Genomic DNA, 17,390 nt, shown 5'->3' with positions numbered 1-17,390 from the left:
AAATCAACCTGCGTAGTTGTCCCTCCATTGTCACATTAGAAAGTGTCACATTTATCTTGCAAGTGTACTCTTCTTTTGTTTTTTTCATTTTGTTTACTTCCCAGATTTTTCCCACATGGAAATTCTGACCAATCAAGAGCAGCTTTCACGCGCATGGTATTTTATCTGGTCCGCTTGTAAATGCTGCCGTGAGGACACGAACCAAAGCTAGGCAGTTACTTGTAACAAAATTTTTCCCTGATTCGGATCAAAGCAAGCAAGCTCCTTGAGAGTCGGACAGGATAGGCATACCAAATTTTACCACTAGGTGTCGCACTGACTTAGCAGCAGCTACCAAATTGAACCCATTATATATGCACTTTTGTTATGGCATTTAAACAAACCTGGTACCTATCAGATGTTCAGCCTGGAGTCTGGAGATGTATTCACCTAAAAGATGCATGAGTACTTGCTAGCTTCCTTTGTTTTTATTTATTAAACAGAAAACACGTTTGTTACTTATGTACTGGAACTGACCAACAATATAACCAACAGCGAGTAGGTTGTTGTTAGTTACCAGAAACTTTCAGCTCCCTTATGATCTCCCTTCAACTAGCTACCATCTTATTTCGTGTTTTGTGGTGAAATAAATAGATATCCCTATTTCAGCTTCAATGTCTTAGCCGTTCTTCGTCCATTACAGCACTTTCAAAGCGAGCAATACGAATATATTGAGACAGGACGTCCGACAAAGGTTAGGACATGTTAGGCTAGTTAGGACACTGCTTTTGTTGGCTTCAGAACCAAAAAGTTGCTATATTGGCACAGTTTTAGTTTCCTCGTCAGCCTAATTCTGCCATTTCTTGTCTCGTCACCCCAAAAAACGCATGAACTTTCTTGTTAACAAACAAAATGTGCACCTCTGGCCCCTCCCATCTTTACTGAAATTTGATCTCCTTCACATTGCAGGCCTCGACTTATGGCCTTTCAGACACTAGTAGCTCTGTTAGTCCATTTGTAAAAGAAATAATATAATTTTAATCACGTTGTCATATAGCTTATTACTAATGCAATAGTTGTGTTTAGCACCGGGACGCCGTCAGAACACACTGCTGCGGAGTCTACTTAATAATTTGCCAGAAAATGTCATAATGACAAATGCCGATTCAGCTAGTTTGCTTTCAATCAAACTGGTTTAAGCTTGTACACTGAACCAGACCGGCAAAGCTGACCCAACTCCAGTATATACTACAGCTGATCCAGTTAAATTTTAATACAGCAGCACACACAAAGTGAAACAGGATCACATTAACACGATGTCATGATTGTTATAAGTCACTTAAATATACTTTTTTTTTTTTTTTTTTTTTTTTTTTTTTTTACAGAATCCTCTGACATATATTACACTACTACTGTATAAGATAAACATCGGGATCACTCAGTCGATTCGCTCTGAAAGAGGAGTTGCCGCTCTCATCAGTGCTACAAAGTAGGCATGGCTTCAGTTTCCTAAAGGCAGTGGACCAGTTAATCTCAGTCTGCCGAGTCAAGCAGGGTCAGCGTTGGACCCCGAAATGATTATGACGTCTACACATCCAAAAATAAATAAATAAATAGATAAAAAATAAAACTTTTCCAGTTTTCATTCACATTTTTTAACATTTACATACTACTGTATATATGAACTTTAAGGCTTTGCATTTCGTTGTTAAAGGAACACTATTGCACAGACAACAAAGACACACAAAGGCATCTAGACTACTGAGTCTAAAGCTAAAATCTAAGTATGAGTGAGGCAGCTTGAGTGGCCCGCTCTCTCAGTATGGCTTACTTCCCTGATTTATGAGGCAGGCTGGCTCCCTGGCTGCTGCCAGCCGGTTTGGTAGCCACGGCACTGCTACTATTGCATAGGTCCCTGATTTCCAACAGGCCCTCGTTCAGGGCTTTGACGAAAACGGCCGAGCTCGTCTCTGTGTTCTCCCAGAAACTAGACACGCAGAAGATGATGTGGTCTGACTGCGGGTTGTAACAGGCGCCGTAGCCGTTGGGCACCACCGGGCCGTAGCAGCAGAACATTTCCACTGTGGTGGGGACCTGGATATAAGAGGACACAGTGTGGGTTAAGCAAGATTTATACTTGTGGCAGCTCCATGCAGAGCCTACGCTGTTGTGAGCATTTATACTTGTGCGCGCTGGTGTGTCTGTGTCACTCTGCAGTTACACCTCCAAAACACTAGTTGGCGGTGGGGTTTCTGTGAAGTGCTGTAATGTTCAGTTGATTCAAAACACACATTAAACACACATTAAACATGGCTTAATAGCAACAATTTCAAACACAAGTACACAAATCAGCTTCACTATAACTCGCAGCATTCACAGACAAACGTTTGTCTTTATCTGGACACGTTTTCCCCACAAATACAACATGCTAATGTTATTAGCACAAGCCTATGACATTTTATATTGTATAAATTAGCCTAGCAGCTAGCGATCTTTTCCTATAATCCTATGAAGCCAGGGACAACAGCAACATTTAACAAAGGTAACGTTACAGAATTTGTCTCCATTACAACTCACAAGGTTCACTGACAAAACAACGGTCTTACGCTAAACACGTTTTCCAAACAAATACAACATGCTAACGTTATTAGCACAAGCCTATGGCATTTTACATATAAATATGTCTAGTGACGAGGGGAGATTTCCACTGCTCTTCTGAACACACACAAGACCTGTCTTCAGAATTTATTGTTTCTTATCTGTGAAATTAAAGTAAATTAAAGCTTTGTTTCCACTGAGGGAAATGGTTTCAGCTTGCAGAAATAGACAGGAGGTCTAAATCCTGCATTAGACCCAGTTAACTTGTCAGGAGAGCTTTGTACTTGAGAATTTAATTATTGTTTAATCTGCTCATTCTTTTTTGGTATTAATGATTTTGTGTATAAACTGCCAAATGGCTGCCATTTTCTTTTTGATGAGTGAAAGTGAAACAGTAGATTAATGACCACCTTAATAAAGATAAATGTGAGTAGCTGTAGTAGCACTGTAAATGTGTTGTGTATGTTCTCCATAGTTTGTTTATTTAGGTGTGGGTTTGTAGTGCTGTCAGAAAAGCAAATGCAAATGGTCTAATTAAATAAACTCAGTGCCACAGGCCATAGATGAAGCTGGCAGGTTATCCAATTAAAAAATACTATAACAGCAAACACAGAGCCCACGGTGAGGATCCCAAACACCTGCAGAAACTAAATATTTTATTTAGTCATGTGCGTTTTGTTGTGTTCTGTTGCATGCGCACTTCTGCGGTTTCATTTCCTGTTTAAATGACGACAGTATGGAGTTCAGTGACTCTTTCTGAGAGGCCTCATCCTCAGCCTTTTGTACTTGGTTCTATTTAATGACTATACAGCTTAATGCTAAATACAACCATGTCTTCTGAGTTGCTTAGTGGATACTGAACATGGGCTGTGTTTTCCCATCTTGGATTATATACATTACAGCAAATTTGCGCATGGCAGTCAGGTCATCTTTCTCGACATGTAGAATTAGAAGAGTTTAAAATCTGGTTGATCTCCACTTTTTTGTAATTCCTGGTCAGCAGAAGAACTTAAAGTTCCTGGGCTTAGAGAACCATATTTCCTTTCACAGCCTAATTAGGCTCAAAAAGGAATTAGTAAATATGTGCATCTTTTTCTGTTGCAGCAGCAGGTTTTTTTCACACCACTGTACCTCTCTTCAAAAGAGGAGGAAGTCAGGATAGATTTAAACATTATCAGCACTTCCTTGTCTGCATTCTTTATCTTCATTTGGAAGCAATAATTTTAAGTGAAAGCACATCATATGTTAGAATAGAGTGGGATCACGTTACCTGACTGGTAGAGAGGATGAACTGGTTACTGGTCAAATACGTCTCATCGCAGAAGATCTCTGGCTTCTCCATGTTGAGCTCCTTTGAGATCTTCAGAAGCCCGAGGAGGTGATTGTCTATTGCCATTCCTGTAATAGCCTGAAAAATATTTTTTTTTTGCTCAGTGCAAATGAAGTGTTGTCAATAAGGACAAACTTCATGCAGCTATTTTGAAAAATACACCTATTCACTTCCTTGCTGTGACTTAAATGAGATCAACAGGCTACACTATCTATGTGTTAAATATGAAGCTCCAGTTAGGGGATGGTTAGGTAAGCTTATACTTCATTCTACTTAACTCGAACCTGTTGTCCTCGTCCGTGGACACTTTTTTGTGCCATCTAGTGGTAGTAAGAGCACAATACACTAATCCATGTAAAAACAAGATGGCTGCCATCTCTGCCGAGTCAGTCTGCAGCCGATCCCGACACGAAAGAGGGCAAGGTTCAAAACTTGATCACATTTTATGGTAGAAACTTGTTTATTTATGATTAATAATGTTTGTAGTTTGATATGGCAACAAATTTGACCGATATTAGCAAAAATAACAAGCTAAGATGCTGTTAATTAGGAAGTACTTGTTTGAAGACATTAGGACTTAATTGTTATCTCGTTCGAGGATATTGGGACTTAATTATTGTTGACAATGTTTAGTTTTTTTTATACATATCGGGCCCTACTGGTGCAAAGGTTTGGGTCTCACTCTCAGGAGGCTAGGGCTCAAGAGTTTGAAAACTGAACATAAGAGTGGTATCAACCTTTCCATCTAGCTCTCAGCAATAAAGTCAGGATGTGCACTTCCTGAAATGCCAAACTATTCCTTTAAGTCTCCAGCGAGTTCATGTTTGATACTCAAAAGATATTTTGAGAAGAAGAAGAAGAAGTTAAGTTTACACATTTAAATTCTTGCTGTCACATTACTATATCGACTGGTTCAAAACACTTACTGCAATTGTATAATTCGTCTGGGCGTTAATAGCGTCCCTCAGTCGCCTAATTTTTTCTGAGTCCTGTTGGAGAAGTGAAAAATAATTCAGAGCAAAAAAGTAAGCAGGGCATTTTTCACACTGTACAAACAGAGAGCAGTACAGACATTAAATTCATTTGTCATAGACCTGTTAAATCTGCAGGGAGATCATCTGTTTCGATGGGGACACTGGGTTGGCGTGTCGGGGTGGCTGATCGCACCTGTTTCATTTAGGCAGCTGCACTGAACAGTAATGTGGGAGTTGCTCAGTAATTGGGGTCAAAGTGAGAAAAATGACTCACAGTAAAAGTGGCCCTCTCATCTGTCATGGACACCACAAAAGCCAGAGCCTCAGAGGTGGCAGAACGAATGTTGTCAACCCGACCGTCTTGGAAACGCCGAATGGATGCGCTCTCGTAGGTGGACACCAGCCTTTTGCTGCATCTGAGTACATGATGAGACACAATCATGGTGATGTTAGCATATTTGAAAGGGCATATTAAAGGGGCAGTTCAGATCTTTTGAACAGTAGTTGCAAAAAGTACTTATCCATAGTAAGTGTATTACTTACAGTAGATGTCAGCTGGTTCGCTCCCAGTTTGAAGTACTGCCATGGAAACTAAGCAATGTACTGCTGTTGATGTGAGCAGCAGCAAAACACATTTTAGCCACCTAAAATTGTCAACAGTACAATGCTCCCTTGGCAGTACTCCGGCCTGCTTCTCCAAACTGTAGCATCTGCCATCCACTGTAGGCGATACATTGACTCTTGATAGGTACCTCGTACAACCCCCCTGCAAAAGATCTGAACTATCCCCTTAATAGCTAAGATTTCTATGTAAACTTTGAAGACAGAAAGTACATTACTTGAAAAACGCAAGTTGTAAGGCAACTTGTATGAATGCATCTGGACTCATCTTCTGTTTCTTGATGAATTCTTTCCCGTAAGCGCTGAACTTGAAAACATCCATGTCGAGATTATTCACCAGCCTGAGGGAGAAAGCGCAGAAGACATGAGACAAGTCTATGGAAAGATTATTTGTATATATAGTTATGTGTTTGTGTTGGTCTTGCCTCTGGAGTCTGTCTCCAGACGCTGCTAAGAGTCCTTGGATGTGTGGGTTACATTTCCAGAGCAGCCTTCTTGGAGGGGGGAGCTCTCTGATGCTGGACGCCCTCGCCATCTTAGAAGGACTCCCTGTTCTGTTCGGGATAAAAGCATCGCTTATGTCTCCTCTACTGTTTATTGATGCAACAACATACAATGTTTGGTTGTATCTTGCTGCGATGGGCTGACTTACATGTATTTCATCAGGTATTCGGAGCACTGCACCATTACTATCCCCTCGAATGGCGAATGCTCGCACACGACTCCGCATGTCCCGTCCATTCCTACAACAAACTGCGAGAAGGCAGATCAGCACACAGCCCAAACTCTACACTCATGCAGAACAGAAGTACCCTGGACGTAGCCTTACCTGCATTGACTTGTCATACCAGCGGTTTGCCCCGTTCTTCTCACGGCCGCCACCGTGCAACATCAGCAGGGCCCTGTTGGTGTCTCTGGGCTCGAGGCCACTGGGCTCATCCAGACACACCACACACGCACAGCTCTCGATCAGAGCCAGAGAGTCTCTGTTGGTTTGATCTGTGAGACGAGATATGTCTTGGTTTAGTAGTCTGAAAATCGTTTATAGTTTAAAACTCCTGATAGAAATTATAGAAACGTTTGCAGCTGAGACCTTTTGTTAGAGCCTCTCTGGCCTGTGCCCACTCGGTTCTCCCGTCAGATGTCAGGATACCAAAAGGAGGGAGTCTCTCTTCTGCGTTTTCTGCCATTTTCTTGATTTTCTCCAGTTGGGAGAAGATCTCCGTCTCGTTGAGCTGCTTGCTGTTTGCGACGACATCCAACACGAAAAACTAGTGAGAAAAATAGATTACAGAAATCATGTGTTTCTTTACTATTCCAATAGGCACTCCGTCACCTGATGCAACTTCAGCGGTGAATACTTGTGGTTAGATGTGTCCTTGCCTGCAAATAGTCTTAAATATCATACAGTATTTGAACAGCTGATATCGATAGGACACTTGTAAGGACCCAAATAAGCCAATTGCTGCTTAAAATATTGCTCCTCCACTGCAATCAGTTAAACCTGCGACTGAAGGAAGCTCTGGCAGATTCAATCAACAGTAATTTTGTTAACTGCCTGTATCTCCACGGGGACGGCCCTCATGTGTGACAGATTGATGGTTCCCAGATCCATTTCCAGGTGAGAGCTCCTACTGTGCCCTGCTCCATGATCATTTAAAGGCACAGTCTGTGAGCTAAATGTAATCAATTAGCCTCAGACCCAAGACCTCCAGATGTTCTCAGCGGGGGTTTTATGCATTTATGGCAGTTTCTATAGAGGATTACTATTTGGGACTCGAAGACGATTTGTGGGAAATGGCAGAGACTACAGACTATAGGCAAGCTGACTTGGTACAGGGCATTGTGGGAGTGAGCTGGTGTGGTCAAGACCATCATATAATTTGTAAATACTGAAGTGAAAACTTGATCGGTTGAGAACGACCCAAAATGCAGATTTTGTATCTGTAACTAGAATCATGCATGTGAATGTACCTTGAAAAATATCTACCTATCTTACTGTCTTGTTTTGCAAAATTAATGAAACAGTATATAGTTGGATTTTGTCTGATAAGGCCAGTAAGAATACTTCTACGTTCAGACTGTATAAAAATAATATATATAGTCACTGTATCGTCACTAATTGGTTTGTATACTCCCGTTGTAAAGCCTTGTGTTGGGTTTCTGGAGCCATAAGTGACCCGAGGTTACCATTTTTGGATGAGAGGGTGGATCTGACTTATAGACTCTGGAGACGCCTTGCAGACAGCCTGTCACTCAGAGCGGCCACACCCTTAATTATAAATAATTTTAAGCATTGATAAAATATAAACGAGTGAGTTATATAAAAATTCACCACCCGTACGGTTTCCATTAATGTTTAAATTAGTGATAGAAAACAAAACGTTATTTGTACAAGGCTGTAAACATGTTTAGTTATGCTGTAAAGCTGGGCATTTTAACATGAGGGTCGGTGATGATTGACTCACTTTCTGGAGCCAGCCTCAAGTGGCCATTAGAGGAACTGCAGGTTTTGACATTTTCACAGTGGCTCCTTTTTTCAGCCCAAGCGGTTGCTACTTGGCTCAGACCAGATCTACACTTTGAAATCAAAGCACTTCATCTGTCCTCCTGTTTAAGTTTTAAACTAATACCTGAAAGAACAACCTTGTTGAGACGAGTCTTCCTTCATCTTCCACCATGCTGTAAATTTTGGAAAACATCTCTTCTGATATGAACAGAAAATCGTCCAGTCTGGCTGGGAATTGTGCTTAAGAATACTATCTGTTATAACATTTTCTGTGTGCTGCTTCCTGCTCAGTCAGTGTTTATCAATGGCTGCATTCTTTAGATATCCATACAGCATAATATGTGAATTATTTCATATTTTGGCCAGTTTAAATATTCAAAAAGACATATGAACATCCCTAGATAGCGTCATGCTCAGAAATTTTATAAAGACAGTGTTTTAAAACTGAAAATATAGAGTGCAGCCATGCCTACTCTCCTGTCCCTTTAGAAATGTAAATGTATAGATGTCAATAATTACCTACCTCATAGTAACAGTTGGTGGTTAAGGTAGGCCTGTTGTACGTTGTCAGTATTTTGTATCTTGCACACTGCTTTGCTCCCCCTTTTTTGGAAACTGTATACAACAGTTTGTTTTGCAAGCTATTTAAATACCTTTGAGGCATGTTTGTAATATAGCATTTAATTAATTTAATGTCTTTAAATATTCTCCGACTAACTGATACTGGAAAACAAACACTGTATTCAGGACTGACATGATTCAGTAGGGTGGAAAATTTTGACTTTTGCAAATGGTCATGCCACTAAATTTGTAACATTACACTATAGAATATAGCAGCCAGTGTAGATGCACAGAATAGTCCTACTTGAAATATGATGGAGGAATAGTTTATCTGCACTAGAGGCCAGTATTGCTGCATGTAGCAGTGAACTAACCACACATCTGGTGGTAAGAAAAAGGCTTTTAATCCAAAGAAAGTCTGATGTAACGTCCTGATCTATCTCACCTTTCAGCATCTATTGATAAACTGAGCATTAAACCATCCTTACATTAACTTATATTTTCTCTCAACTGGACAGGACACTGTCTGTGTGATGGAGTGTGAAAAGTTTCCTCAGGGGCCGGCGTGCTGACCTGGTTCTTGCACGCCACGATGATGTGCTCCGGTGCTGAGGAGGCTGCATTCATCTGGACCTTCAGCGTGTCTGTCTTTAGCCCCGGGTAGCGGTAGGAGTTGAAGAGGCGGTAGTACTGCTCCATGCACAGAGGGGTCCCAGCTAGCTGGCCTCGGGCATAATCCACCGGCAGCGCCCGCCTGAGAGATGTTATTACACACATCAGATTACCTCCAGACTCTCACTTATTATTATACTTTATTTTATTTGCACTAACTTTGCTCTGTGGAGATAACACAGATGAGGTGGCAGGTAATCTATTACAGGGTAAACTTACGCATCAATGAGAGCCTTGTAGTCCAACACTCCTCTGATGAGACGAGCAGCAAATCTAAAAAAAAAAGTGAGAAGTTTGAAATTTAGAAAACACTGAACACACACAGCGAACTGGCCGGTGATTATAATTAGATCTACTCTCATCTCTCTGAGGACTCACAGTAATCACATTATGGTAAATTACTAGGATACAGTGGGCGAGCCGTGTGCGTTTATCTGTGTTTGTGTGAGAGGCACAGAGAGCCTGTCTGTATGTGTGAGTGGGCGGTGTGGGCAAATAGGGAAAACACAGAGCCCTGTCAGCTCTTATGTTGTATGTCATTTGTCTTGGTGTGATTAGGTTCAAAGCCAGATCAATACAAAGGAGGCGGCCGCAGCGCACCACACCCCTAAATGAGGCCTGACTAGCAGTCTCTGCGGAGAGCTTGGCCCTGTCACTCCCAATCTAATAAGTGTCTGTGTCAGTAGATTACCAGCTCGGGGTGCTCTGGAAACATTCAGTTAGTGTGGCACGAGCTGACAAAAGCTAATGTTGAGTTACAGAGCTGGGTGGACTGGTGTAATGTCTGGTGGACCACGGATCATTTAATAATGGGCAGAGATTTGGCCAAGGGATGATGCCAGTGATTTTCTCCATGTCTGTCCTTCAGATCTTAATCTGAGTTCTGCTGAGGAGAACATAAACCCTGTCAGTGGCTGCAGGACTGAGTGATACACAGTGTACTTTGTATTTTAAGTCATGGAATTGTAGTGTGGTTGACTTAAAGGAATACTTCACCCACCAAAAGACCATTGGTATATCAGTTTCTCACCCCATGTTATGTCGAATTCTGGAATCAGACTTCTCATACCTCCACAATGAATCCAGAAACGGAGAAGATTCTTGATGAATTGAAGTCATTGGGGTCCGTGTTTAACAACAGAATCCATTTACAAACTCTCACACAACTAAGGCCCTGATCACACAGAAAGTGTTTTAGCAGCTGGAGGCGACTTTTTATAATTGTTTTTAATGTGAATGAAGCTTTTTGCTCGCCGTTTTTGTGTTGCTATGCGCCTCAGCTCAGAGCAGAAACACGCCCCACATCATCTCACCTTTTTTTTCCCGTTGTCCAATCAGATGATTTTAGAGGCTGTGGTGGTCACGATAACAAGTTTGCAATTATAAACATCGGAAGAAAAACTGGCGGTAGCAGTTGCTGGATACTCAGAGCTATACAACTTCACAAACCACAGTTACAAACTGCCCCCGAGTCATCCTAAAGCAGCAGTTCCCAGCTGGCCCAGCAATGGGGTGCAGAGTTCTCCTTAGTCATTGGTTCAAGGTCCACACATTTTTAATTAATTCATCATCATACTTGTGTTTGGCCATGTTGTTGAGCTAGTTTGCTGTCTCTGTCTGCAGCTATCCATTAGTCACTCACTCTACAGCAGGAAACAGCACTTCAAAATTAAAGCTCTGTGCTGGAAATTCACTGTACTTCAAAATATTGTTATTATTTTTTTTTTTTTTTTTACAATTTTTTTACAAGCTTGACACGTTTGTGAGTTACTTGCGGTCCATTCAGGATGGACCCGCAATCCATCAGTTGGGAACCACTGTCCTAAAATGTGCCTGGAAATGGCCATCATGGAGGAGAAGCTCCTGGACCAACTGGTGGTACTCCCCATGATCCACCCTCTTTTTTAGGGTCTCATGTACCCACACAGATCTCTGTTTCCCTGTGCCCAACAAACTATTTACTGACAGCCTCTCACCCTCAACCAGAGCTACAGCAAGTTCCCTCTGCCTCAACATTTTAGCAACTAGATACAAATTTATATGAAATAAAAAAAAAATCAACAGTAGATAGGCCTAGATGACATGGGAAGGTTAGGGTAAGGAGGTGGAGGGATGGTTGCATGGTAACAATTAAAAGGTGTTGCAACTATTTTTTTTTTTACTAATGACAGTCAATTAAAAAAACAAACAAAAGTCAGTGTGGATCACCTGGCATTTTGTAACCTGCAAAACACTGTCTGTGTGATTGGGGCCTAATGCAATATAAGCCATGTCTCATGTATCCAGTCGTATGCTCAGTTTTTCCCAAACACATGCATTTTGGATAAAACCATACCATTTAAAAAACTTTGCATAAGCAGAGCAGACGCACTACTCACCCGTGCATGAGACTGCAGACGTGATTTAAATATTAAGTTTAAGCAAAAATGCACGTGTTTGAGAAGTACTGAGGATTTGACTGCTGCGTGAGAGTTTGTAAATGGATGTTTTTATATAATTTTGCTGTCTTTAAACGTGGACCCCTATGACTTCAGTTCATCAAGAATGTTCTCAGTTTTTGGATTCTTCGTTCATGGCATGTGAGAAAAATCAAGTTTTCTTCCTGAATTCAATGTAACATGGTGTGAGGAATTCATATACAAACAGTCACTCGGGGGGTGAACTGTTCCTTTAAATTACCTTTTAGAAATTCACCCTCCAACAATCTGTGATATTCAGTCAGTGTGCAGTCTGGGAGTTACTCTGTGATTGGAAGTATTGTGGTAAGTTTAAGATTTCGTACATTTCCCATTAAGAAAAAGTTGCCAGAGAATCTGTTGTTATTTTTATAAATGCAGTTACAATAACATCAGTATGAAGAGAGATGGTTTCCAAAAGAGGTGAAACCATTTAACAGAAAATTGATCGTAAACTATTTTCGTCACCAGTAAATTATGATGTTTTTTTTTTTTGTTTTGTTTTTTTTGTCTTTTGTGAACGTAATCTCAATATATTTTGATTTTGGACTGTTGGTTAGGCAAAACGGAAAACTTTAAGATGTCACCTTGGACTTGACAAATCAGATATCTAGAAAACAACTTTGAGATGAATCAGTAATGAAAATAACCGTTGTATTCACTGTAATCTGTTTGATTGGCTGCTGCCTCAAGAGAAATATTTTTCTCGGAAGTTAACATGACTGAAATATTTTATGAAAAATCTAGATGTTCTGTTGCAGATGCAGATTTTTGTTGTACATATTTACACCTTATTTTAAAGTGATTTAGGATCAGGTTTTCTTTTTAATTGCTCTTCTCATTGACCTACACACTTATAGGCAGTAGTTTCTGACAGACTTCATTAGAGTCTCTGGTGCATCACAGCTATAAGGAGGGTAAATAAAGTTTAAAGGGACAGTTTACCCCAATATCAAAACTACATTTTTTTAGTCTTACCTGTAGTGCTGTTTATCAGTCTAGACTGTTTTGGTGTAAGTTGCAGTGTTGGAGATATCAGCTGTAGAGATATCTGCCTTCGATCCAATATAATGGAACTAGATGGCACTCGGCTTGTGGTGCTCAAAGCACCAAAAAATGCACTCTAATAACTCAACATCAAAGTCTCTATCCAGGAATCCTGTACATGTTACTCAAGATAATCCACAGACTTTGTTGTGAGCAGTTGTATGTAGGAATTATTTTCATTCTACCAATCTACACCCGCCAATCGTATCACCGCACAGAAGGAAGTGTGCATCTACTCATGGATGAAAGGTTCATAATGCCACGAGATGTAAACATTAATGGCGTCCTCCTCAGCTGAGTTGTAATGTCAGCTAGCTCAGTGGTGCTAGGTGAGCTAGCAGTAGATGCACTCTTCCTTCAGCACGGTGATACAGTTGGCAGGTGTTGTTTAATAGAACGAGAATAGTTCATACATGAAACTGCTCACAACAAGGTCTGTGATTATCTGGAGTAACCAGGTCATGATTTCTAGAAAGAGACATTGCTGTTGAGTTTTTGAAATGTATTTTTGGCACTTTGAGCACCACAAGCTGAGTGCCATCTAGTTTCATTATACTGGAGAGAAGGCAGACATCTCTACAGCTGATATCTCCAACACTCAGCAACTCACACTGAAACAATCTAGACTGATAAATAGCACTACAGGTGAAAGGACAAATATGTATTTTTGATTTGGGAGTGAACTGTCCCTTTAAACACCCAAGACATGCAAACATTTTACTACATCAGAACCAAAAGTCCAGCACCTACCTGAGGGCGTCTTTATGATCTCTGAATGTCTGCTTAGGGAACACCATGACAGGACTGGAGTTGACTGGCAGCGCCAACCTGTTGTTCAGGTACATGTCCTCCAGCCAGTAGTCATAGACCTAAATAAAAACACAGGGACGCTTTCTGAGAAATGTTTTTGACTCAAGTTATTACTTTCAGAGTTGAGAGCTGAGGGCAATGGAGTAAAAAAAAACAAAAACATAACAGTGTATCACTGCCAGGTGAAGAAGAGAGTGGGAGAGAGTATGTGTGAGAGTGGGAGCGTGATAGATTTCACTGAGCCGGATGAGTTGTGGAGCTGAGCGATCAGCCAGACGCAACAACAAAGGCACCAATAAATCTTCATGGCCAGGTGTTTTATTTCCTTCAACTCTTTTGTGAATGGGTTATATATTATTTGAGAAAAATCTCATTTTTATTTTAAGACTTAATAGAGCAGATGCAGATTTTTTGTAACTTAATCAAACCTGACGCTGATCACAAATACTCTATTGTAAAAGGTCGCAATAAACTGGATTATAATGAAAATATATGATACAAAAGTATATTGTGGAAATGAATGTTTGATGAGCTAGGATGGAGAAACACATCCAACTACGCCAACATCGTCTCCACATTGAAGACTAGACTTAAAACTTTACTTTTTGATAAAGCTTATAGTTAGGGCTGCCTCAGGCTCGCCTTGAACCAGCCTCTAGTTGGGCTGATTTAGGCCTAGTCTGCTAGGGGACCTCCTATGATACACTTAGCCCCTTCTTTCCTTGTCTCGCTCTCAGATTCTTGAAAGTTGGTTCTTCTTCATTTGCCAACACTGACGTTCTAGCAATGCATATCAGTAACTCGGCTTCTTCTCCGGAGTATTTGTGCTCCACTGTCTCACAGGTTAACTCTGCCGTGGTCCTTCCTGATGACTCCTACTACTGCTGTTATTATTAGTCATACTTCTACTATACTAGCCCCAGGGTGGGGAGCCCTTCTGTGTGGAGTTTGCATGTTCTCCCCGTGTCAGTGTGGGTTTTCCCCGGGTACTCCAGCTTCCTCCCACAGTCCAAAGACATGCAGGTTCATTGGTGACTCTAAAATTAGCCGTAGGTGTGAATGTGAGTGCAAATGGTTGCCGGTCTCTATGTCAGCCTCTCATCTAGTGTCAGCTGGGATAGGCTCCAGGCCCCCGCAACCCCTAATAAGATAAGTGGTTATGGAAAATGAATAAATGAATGAACATTCATATACTGTGTCGTCTGTCCTGCATCTCCCTCTGTCTCTCTTTATGTCTCATTTTGCCACATAGATTACTGCACATTTATTATGTTGATCTGTTCTGTACACTTGATATCTATTGCACGTCTGTCTGTCCTGGAAGACGGATCGCTCCTTTTTCCTGTGAAAGGGTTTTTTTGGGGGGAGTTTTTCCTTATCCGCTGTGAGGGTCCAAGGACAGAGGGATGTCGTATGCTGTAAAGCCCTGTGAGGCAAATTGTGATTTGTAATATTGGGCTTTATAAATAAAATTGAATTGAATAAAACAAAAACTTTTTATCGATACAGGGGGAAGGCTGCATTTCCCTGTCTTTTAACAGTTCATGCACTTATAACAAAAAGCAGCTGTGTGTTTTATCTTGCAGATCTGAGCGTTTACCCAGTTGGTCGTCTTGTCCCTCCTCTCCAAAAGCTTCTTCTGCAGAACCTCCCCGACGCCTCCAGGAGCCCCGAACTTCTCCACAATGGCCTTTGTTTTCTTGAACTGCCCCTCCGTCACCAGGTGTTGGACACACTTCAAGTAAGTGTCGAGGGTTTGTTTCAGCGGCGGCACGGGGACCTTTGGCAGCACCTGATGTCATAGAAACAACAGATTGCTATAAATACTCACACCGAGTAATGAAGGGACAGCAGCTGCTGAGCATTTTTATGTCTTTCCCCTGATTTACTGAGGGTTCATTAGTTAACGGGGTAATTCCCTCACATCTTTTCTTGATGCTTTTATTATTAGAACCGAGTTAATAATTCATCTTAAATGCTTCGAGGCCTTTTTGAGATTAAATGCTGCAGCCTTCTGGGACTCTCTTGTTTTTATAAGGGTGGAAAATGCTAATTGATTATAGTTCAATCGTGTTCATTATGTCTTTAGTTTCTGATAATGACTTAATAATTAAGTAAATTAAAATTAAAGTGAACACAATGCAAACTACATTATAACATATTCCACTACTGTCTCAATGTGCTTTAAATTATTGCAGAAAATACTACACGCACTATGTTAATGGTATAAGGTTGTGCATCTCCAAATATAAAAAGGCCTGCTGTGATTTTTGCCCCTAGTGGTCAATTAGCGCAAGTGACGCTGCCGCTGTCCTTGGTGCTGAAATCCAGCACCATTACTTTACCAACTTCAGCACCACAGCGCTCACTCTCTGAACATTTTAAAAGTAAAAATGAGTGCTGATGGAAAGCAAAAACACTTCACATGTGTTCATACTTGGCTGTCTCGGTCCCTGGCCGTCTCTCTCTCCAAGATTGGCATCTTTGCATTCCAGTCCAGTCAAGAAGAAATAACGTGGAGAGCCTCTAGAGACGGTCTGAGGTCAGTCTTCCCTGCGCGGAGCATGTTAAGACATTTGAGAAAGAGAGCAGAGAAAGTAAATAAAATAAAGGGGCCTACTGAGCACTGGGGCTATGCAGCGCTGCTGCCTGTCTGATAGTGAAGCAGCAGGCTCCCATTCTTCATCATTTTGCAGCCCTTAATGCAATTTGGTGCATGTCCTTGAATTCCAGCTGCGCCTCTTCGCTCACCGCTGCATCTTAAAAACTCATTTCATCTCTATGTCAGTTTCAAAAGCTACATTTTTCTTAAATAAACAGGAAGAAAATGTGCAATATTTCCAGTGCAGTTTACCTTTTTAAATCTTATTTAATAAAATAGTGCCAATGTCTTTCGACAAACTATAAATCTTTACAGTAAATTGAAATTAAAAACAGATGATTAGCGGTTTGAAAACTTTTAAAAATTCGATTTAAGAACAAAGTGGACTTTAAAGTAGACCAAATGAAAAGACGCTCACACAACTTCTTAATACGCGCGTAGTATTAAAAAAGACAAGAAAAGTTTCCTTACCTGATCGGTGCGCCGCTCAAGAGGTCAGAGAAGTGTGTGGAAGTTCACCTCGCCCCCCCACGTCCACGCTGCGAAATCCCATATTAGTGTAAAGCTCCGCTCAGGCGCCGGACTCGTCCCCCGTCCCCTCGCCGCGCCATACGGCTGTGGCTCCACATTAAAGCGCGCCTTGGAAAAGATGCTGAAGGTGTTTGCGTCTACCTACCCCCTTGAGGCAAGAAACTCCTCCCATCGAAATCTATTCGCGGAACATATTATCTGACAGCTTGCTCTCCCCCCTCCCTCCCCACATCCGATAATAATTTTAATACAGGAAAAAGAGGAGCCTGTTTTTGGTTTGTCATTCAGAGGTTGTGTGATGGTCATGCGGGTCGACAGATTTAAGTCTGTCTGCAGTTTGTCAGCTTCATTTTAGTCAGAACGGGATGCACTTGTGCGGGAAATAAATGTTTAGCAGCTGCAGACTAATTTTCTAACCCAATGCGCACTTGGACGCATTTATAAGATTTTATTTTTTTGTTTAATATAATGTGTCTTGTCTATGTGAGCTTGACTGTGCACCGCACTTGAGGTGTAACTTGTGGAAATCAAAAGTTTTGAGTTGTTATTTTTCATCTATCACATGATTTTGTTCTCACCTTTCATGCTCAATAAAACCCTGATGAGATTTCTCTTGTTCAACCATGCTGTTTTAACACTTCCCGAAAAGCAACATAGAGTTTGAACCACTTTTATAATATAAATTCATGATATTTCTAAC

The 17,390-nt window shown here is 41.1% G+C and overlaps 1 protein-coding gene across 1 annotated transcript; it reads right to left on the bottom strand.

Annotated features, from left to right (window-relative positions):
• Window positions 1-1,420: 1,420 nt before the first annotated feature.
• Window positions 1,421-16,773, bottom strand: LOC125881098 (choline O-acetyltransferase-like). Its single transcript, XM_049564076.1, has 15 exons — window positions 16,631-16,773; window positions 15,995-16,110; window positions 15,158-15,349; window positions 13,498-13,616; window positions 9,464-9,517; window positions 9,146-9,326; window positions 6,596-6,773; window positions 6,332-6,501; window positions 6,155-6,255; window positions 5,928-6,056; window positions 5,721-5,843; window positions 5,156-5,297; window positions 4,834-4,896; window positions 3,848-3,985; window positions 1,421-2,073 (listed from the first exon to the last, which is right to left on the bottom strand). Exons 2-15 carry the CDS (start codon window positions 16,037-16,039, stop codon window positions 1,807-1,809), a joined length of 1,902 nt encoding a protein of 633 aa, XP_049420033.1. The 5' UTR covers window positions 16,040-16,110; window positions 16,631-16,773; the 3' UTR covers window positions 1,421-1,806.
• Window positions 16,774-17,390: the final 617 nt, after the last annotated feature.

This window comes from Epinephelus fuscoguttatus, linkage group LG20 (assembly GCF_011397635.1).
Source record: "Epinephelus fuscoguttatus linkage group LG20, E.fuscoguttatus.final_Chr_v1".
Classification (NCBI taxonomy): Eukaryota; Metazoa; Chordata; class Actinopteri; order Perciformes; family Serranidae; genus Epinephelus; species Epinephelus fuscoguttatus.
This window is presented reverse-complemented; position numbering and strand designations above follow the sequence as displayed.

What these genes read in the sequence shown, in the direction of transcription:
- LOC125881098 (XM_049564076.1), bottom strand. Translation starts at nt 16,039, where the DNA reads ATGCCAATCTTGGAGAGAGAGACGGCCAGGGACCGAGACAGCCAA. An exon ending in TACAAGGCTCTCATTGATGC is followed by an intron (nt 9,327 to 9,463) that starts GTAAGTTTACCC and finishes AACATCTCTCAG; the next exon opens with GCGGGCGCTGCCGGTGGATT. An exon ending in AGACGAATTATACAATTGCA is followed by an intron (nt 3,986 to 4,833) that starts GTAAGTGTTTTG and finishes AATATTTTTCAG; the next exon opens with GCTATTACAGGAATGGCAAT.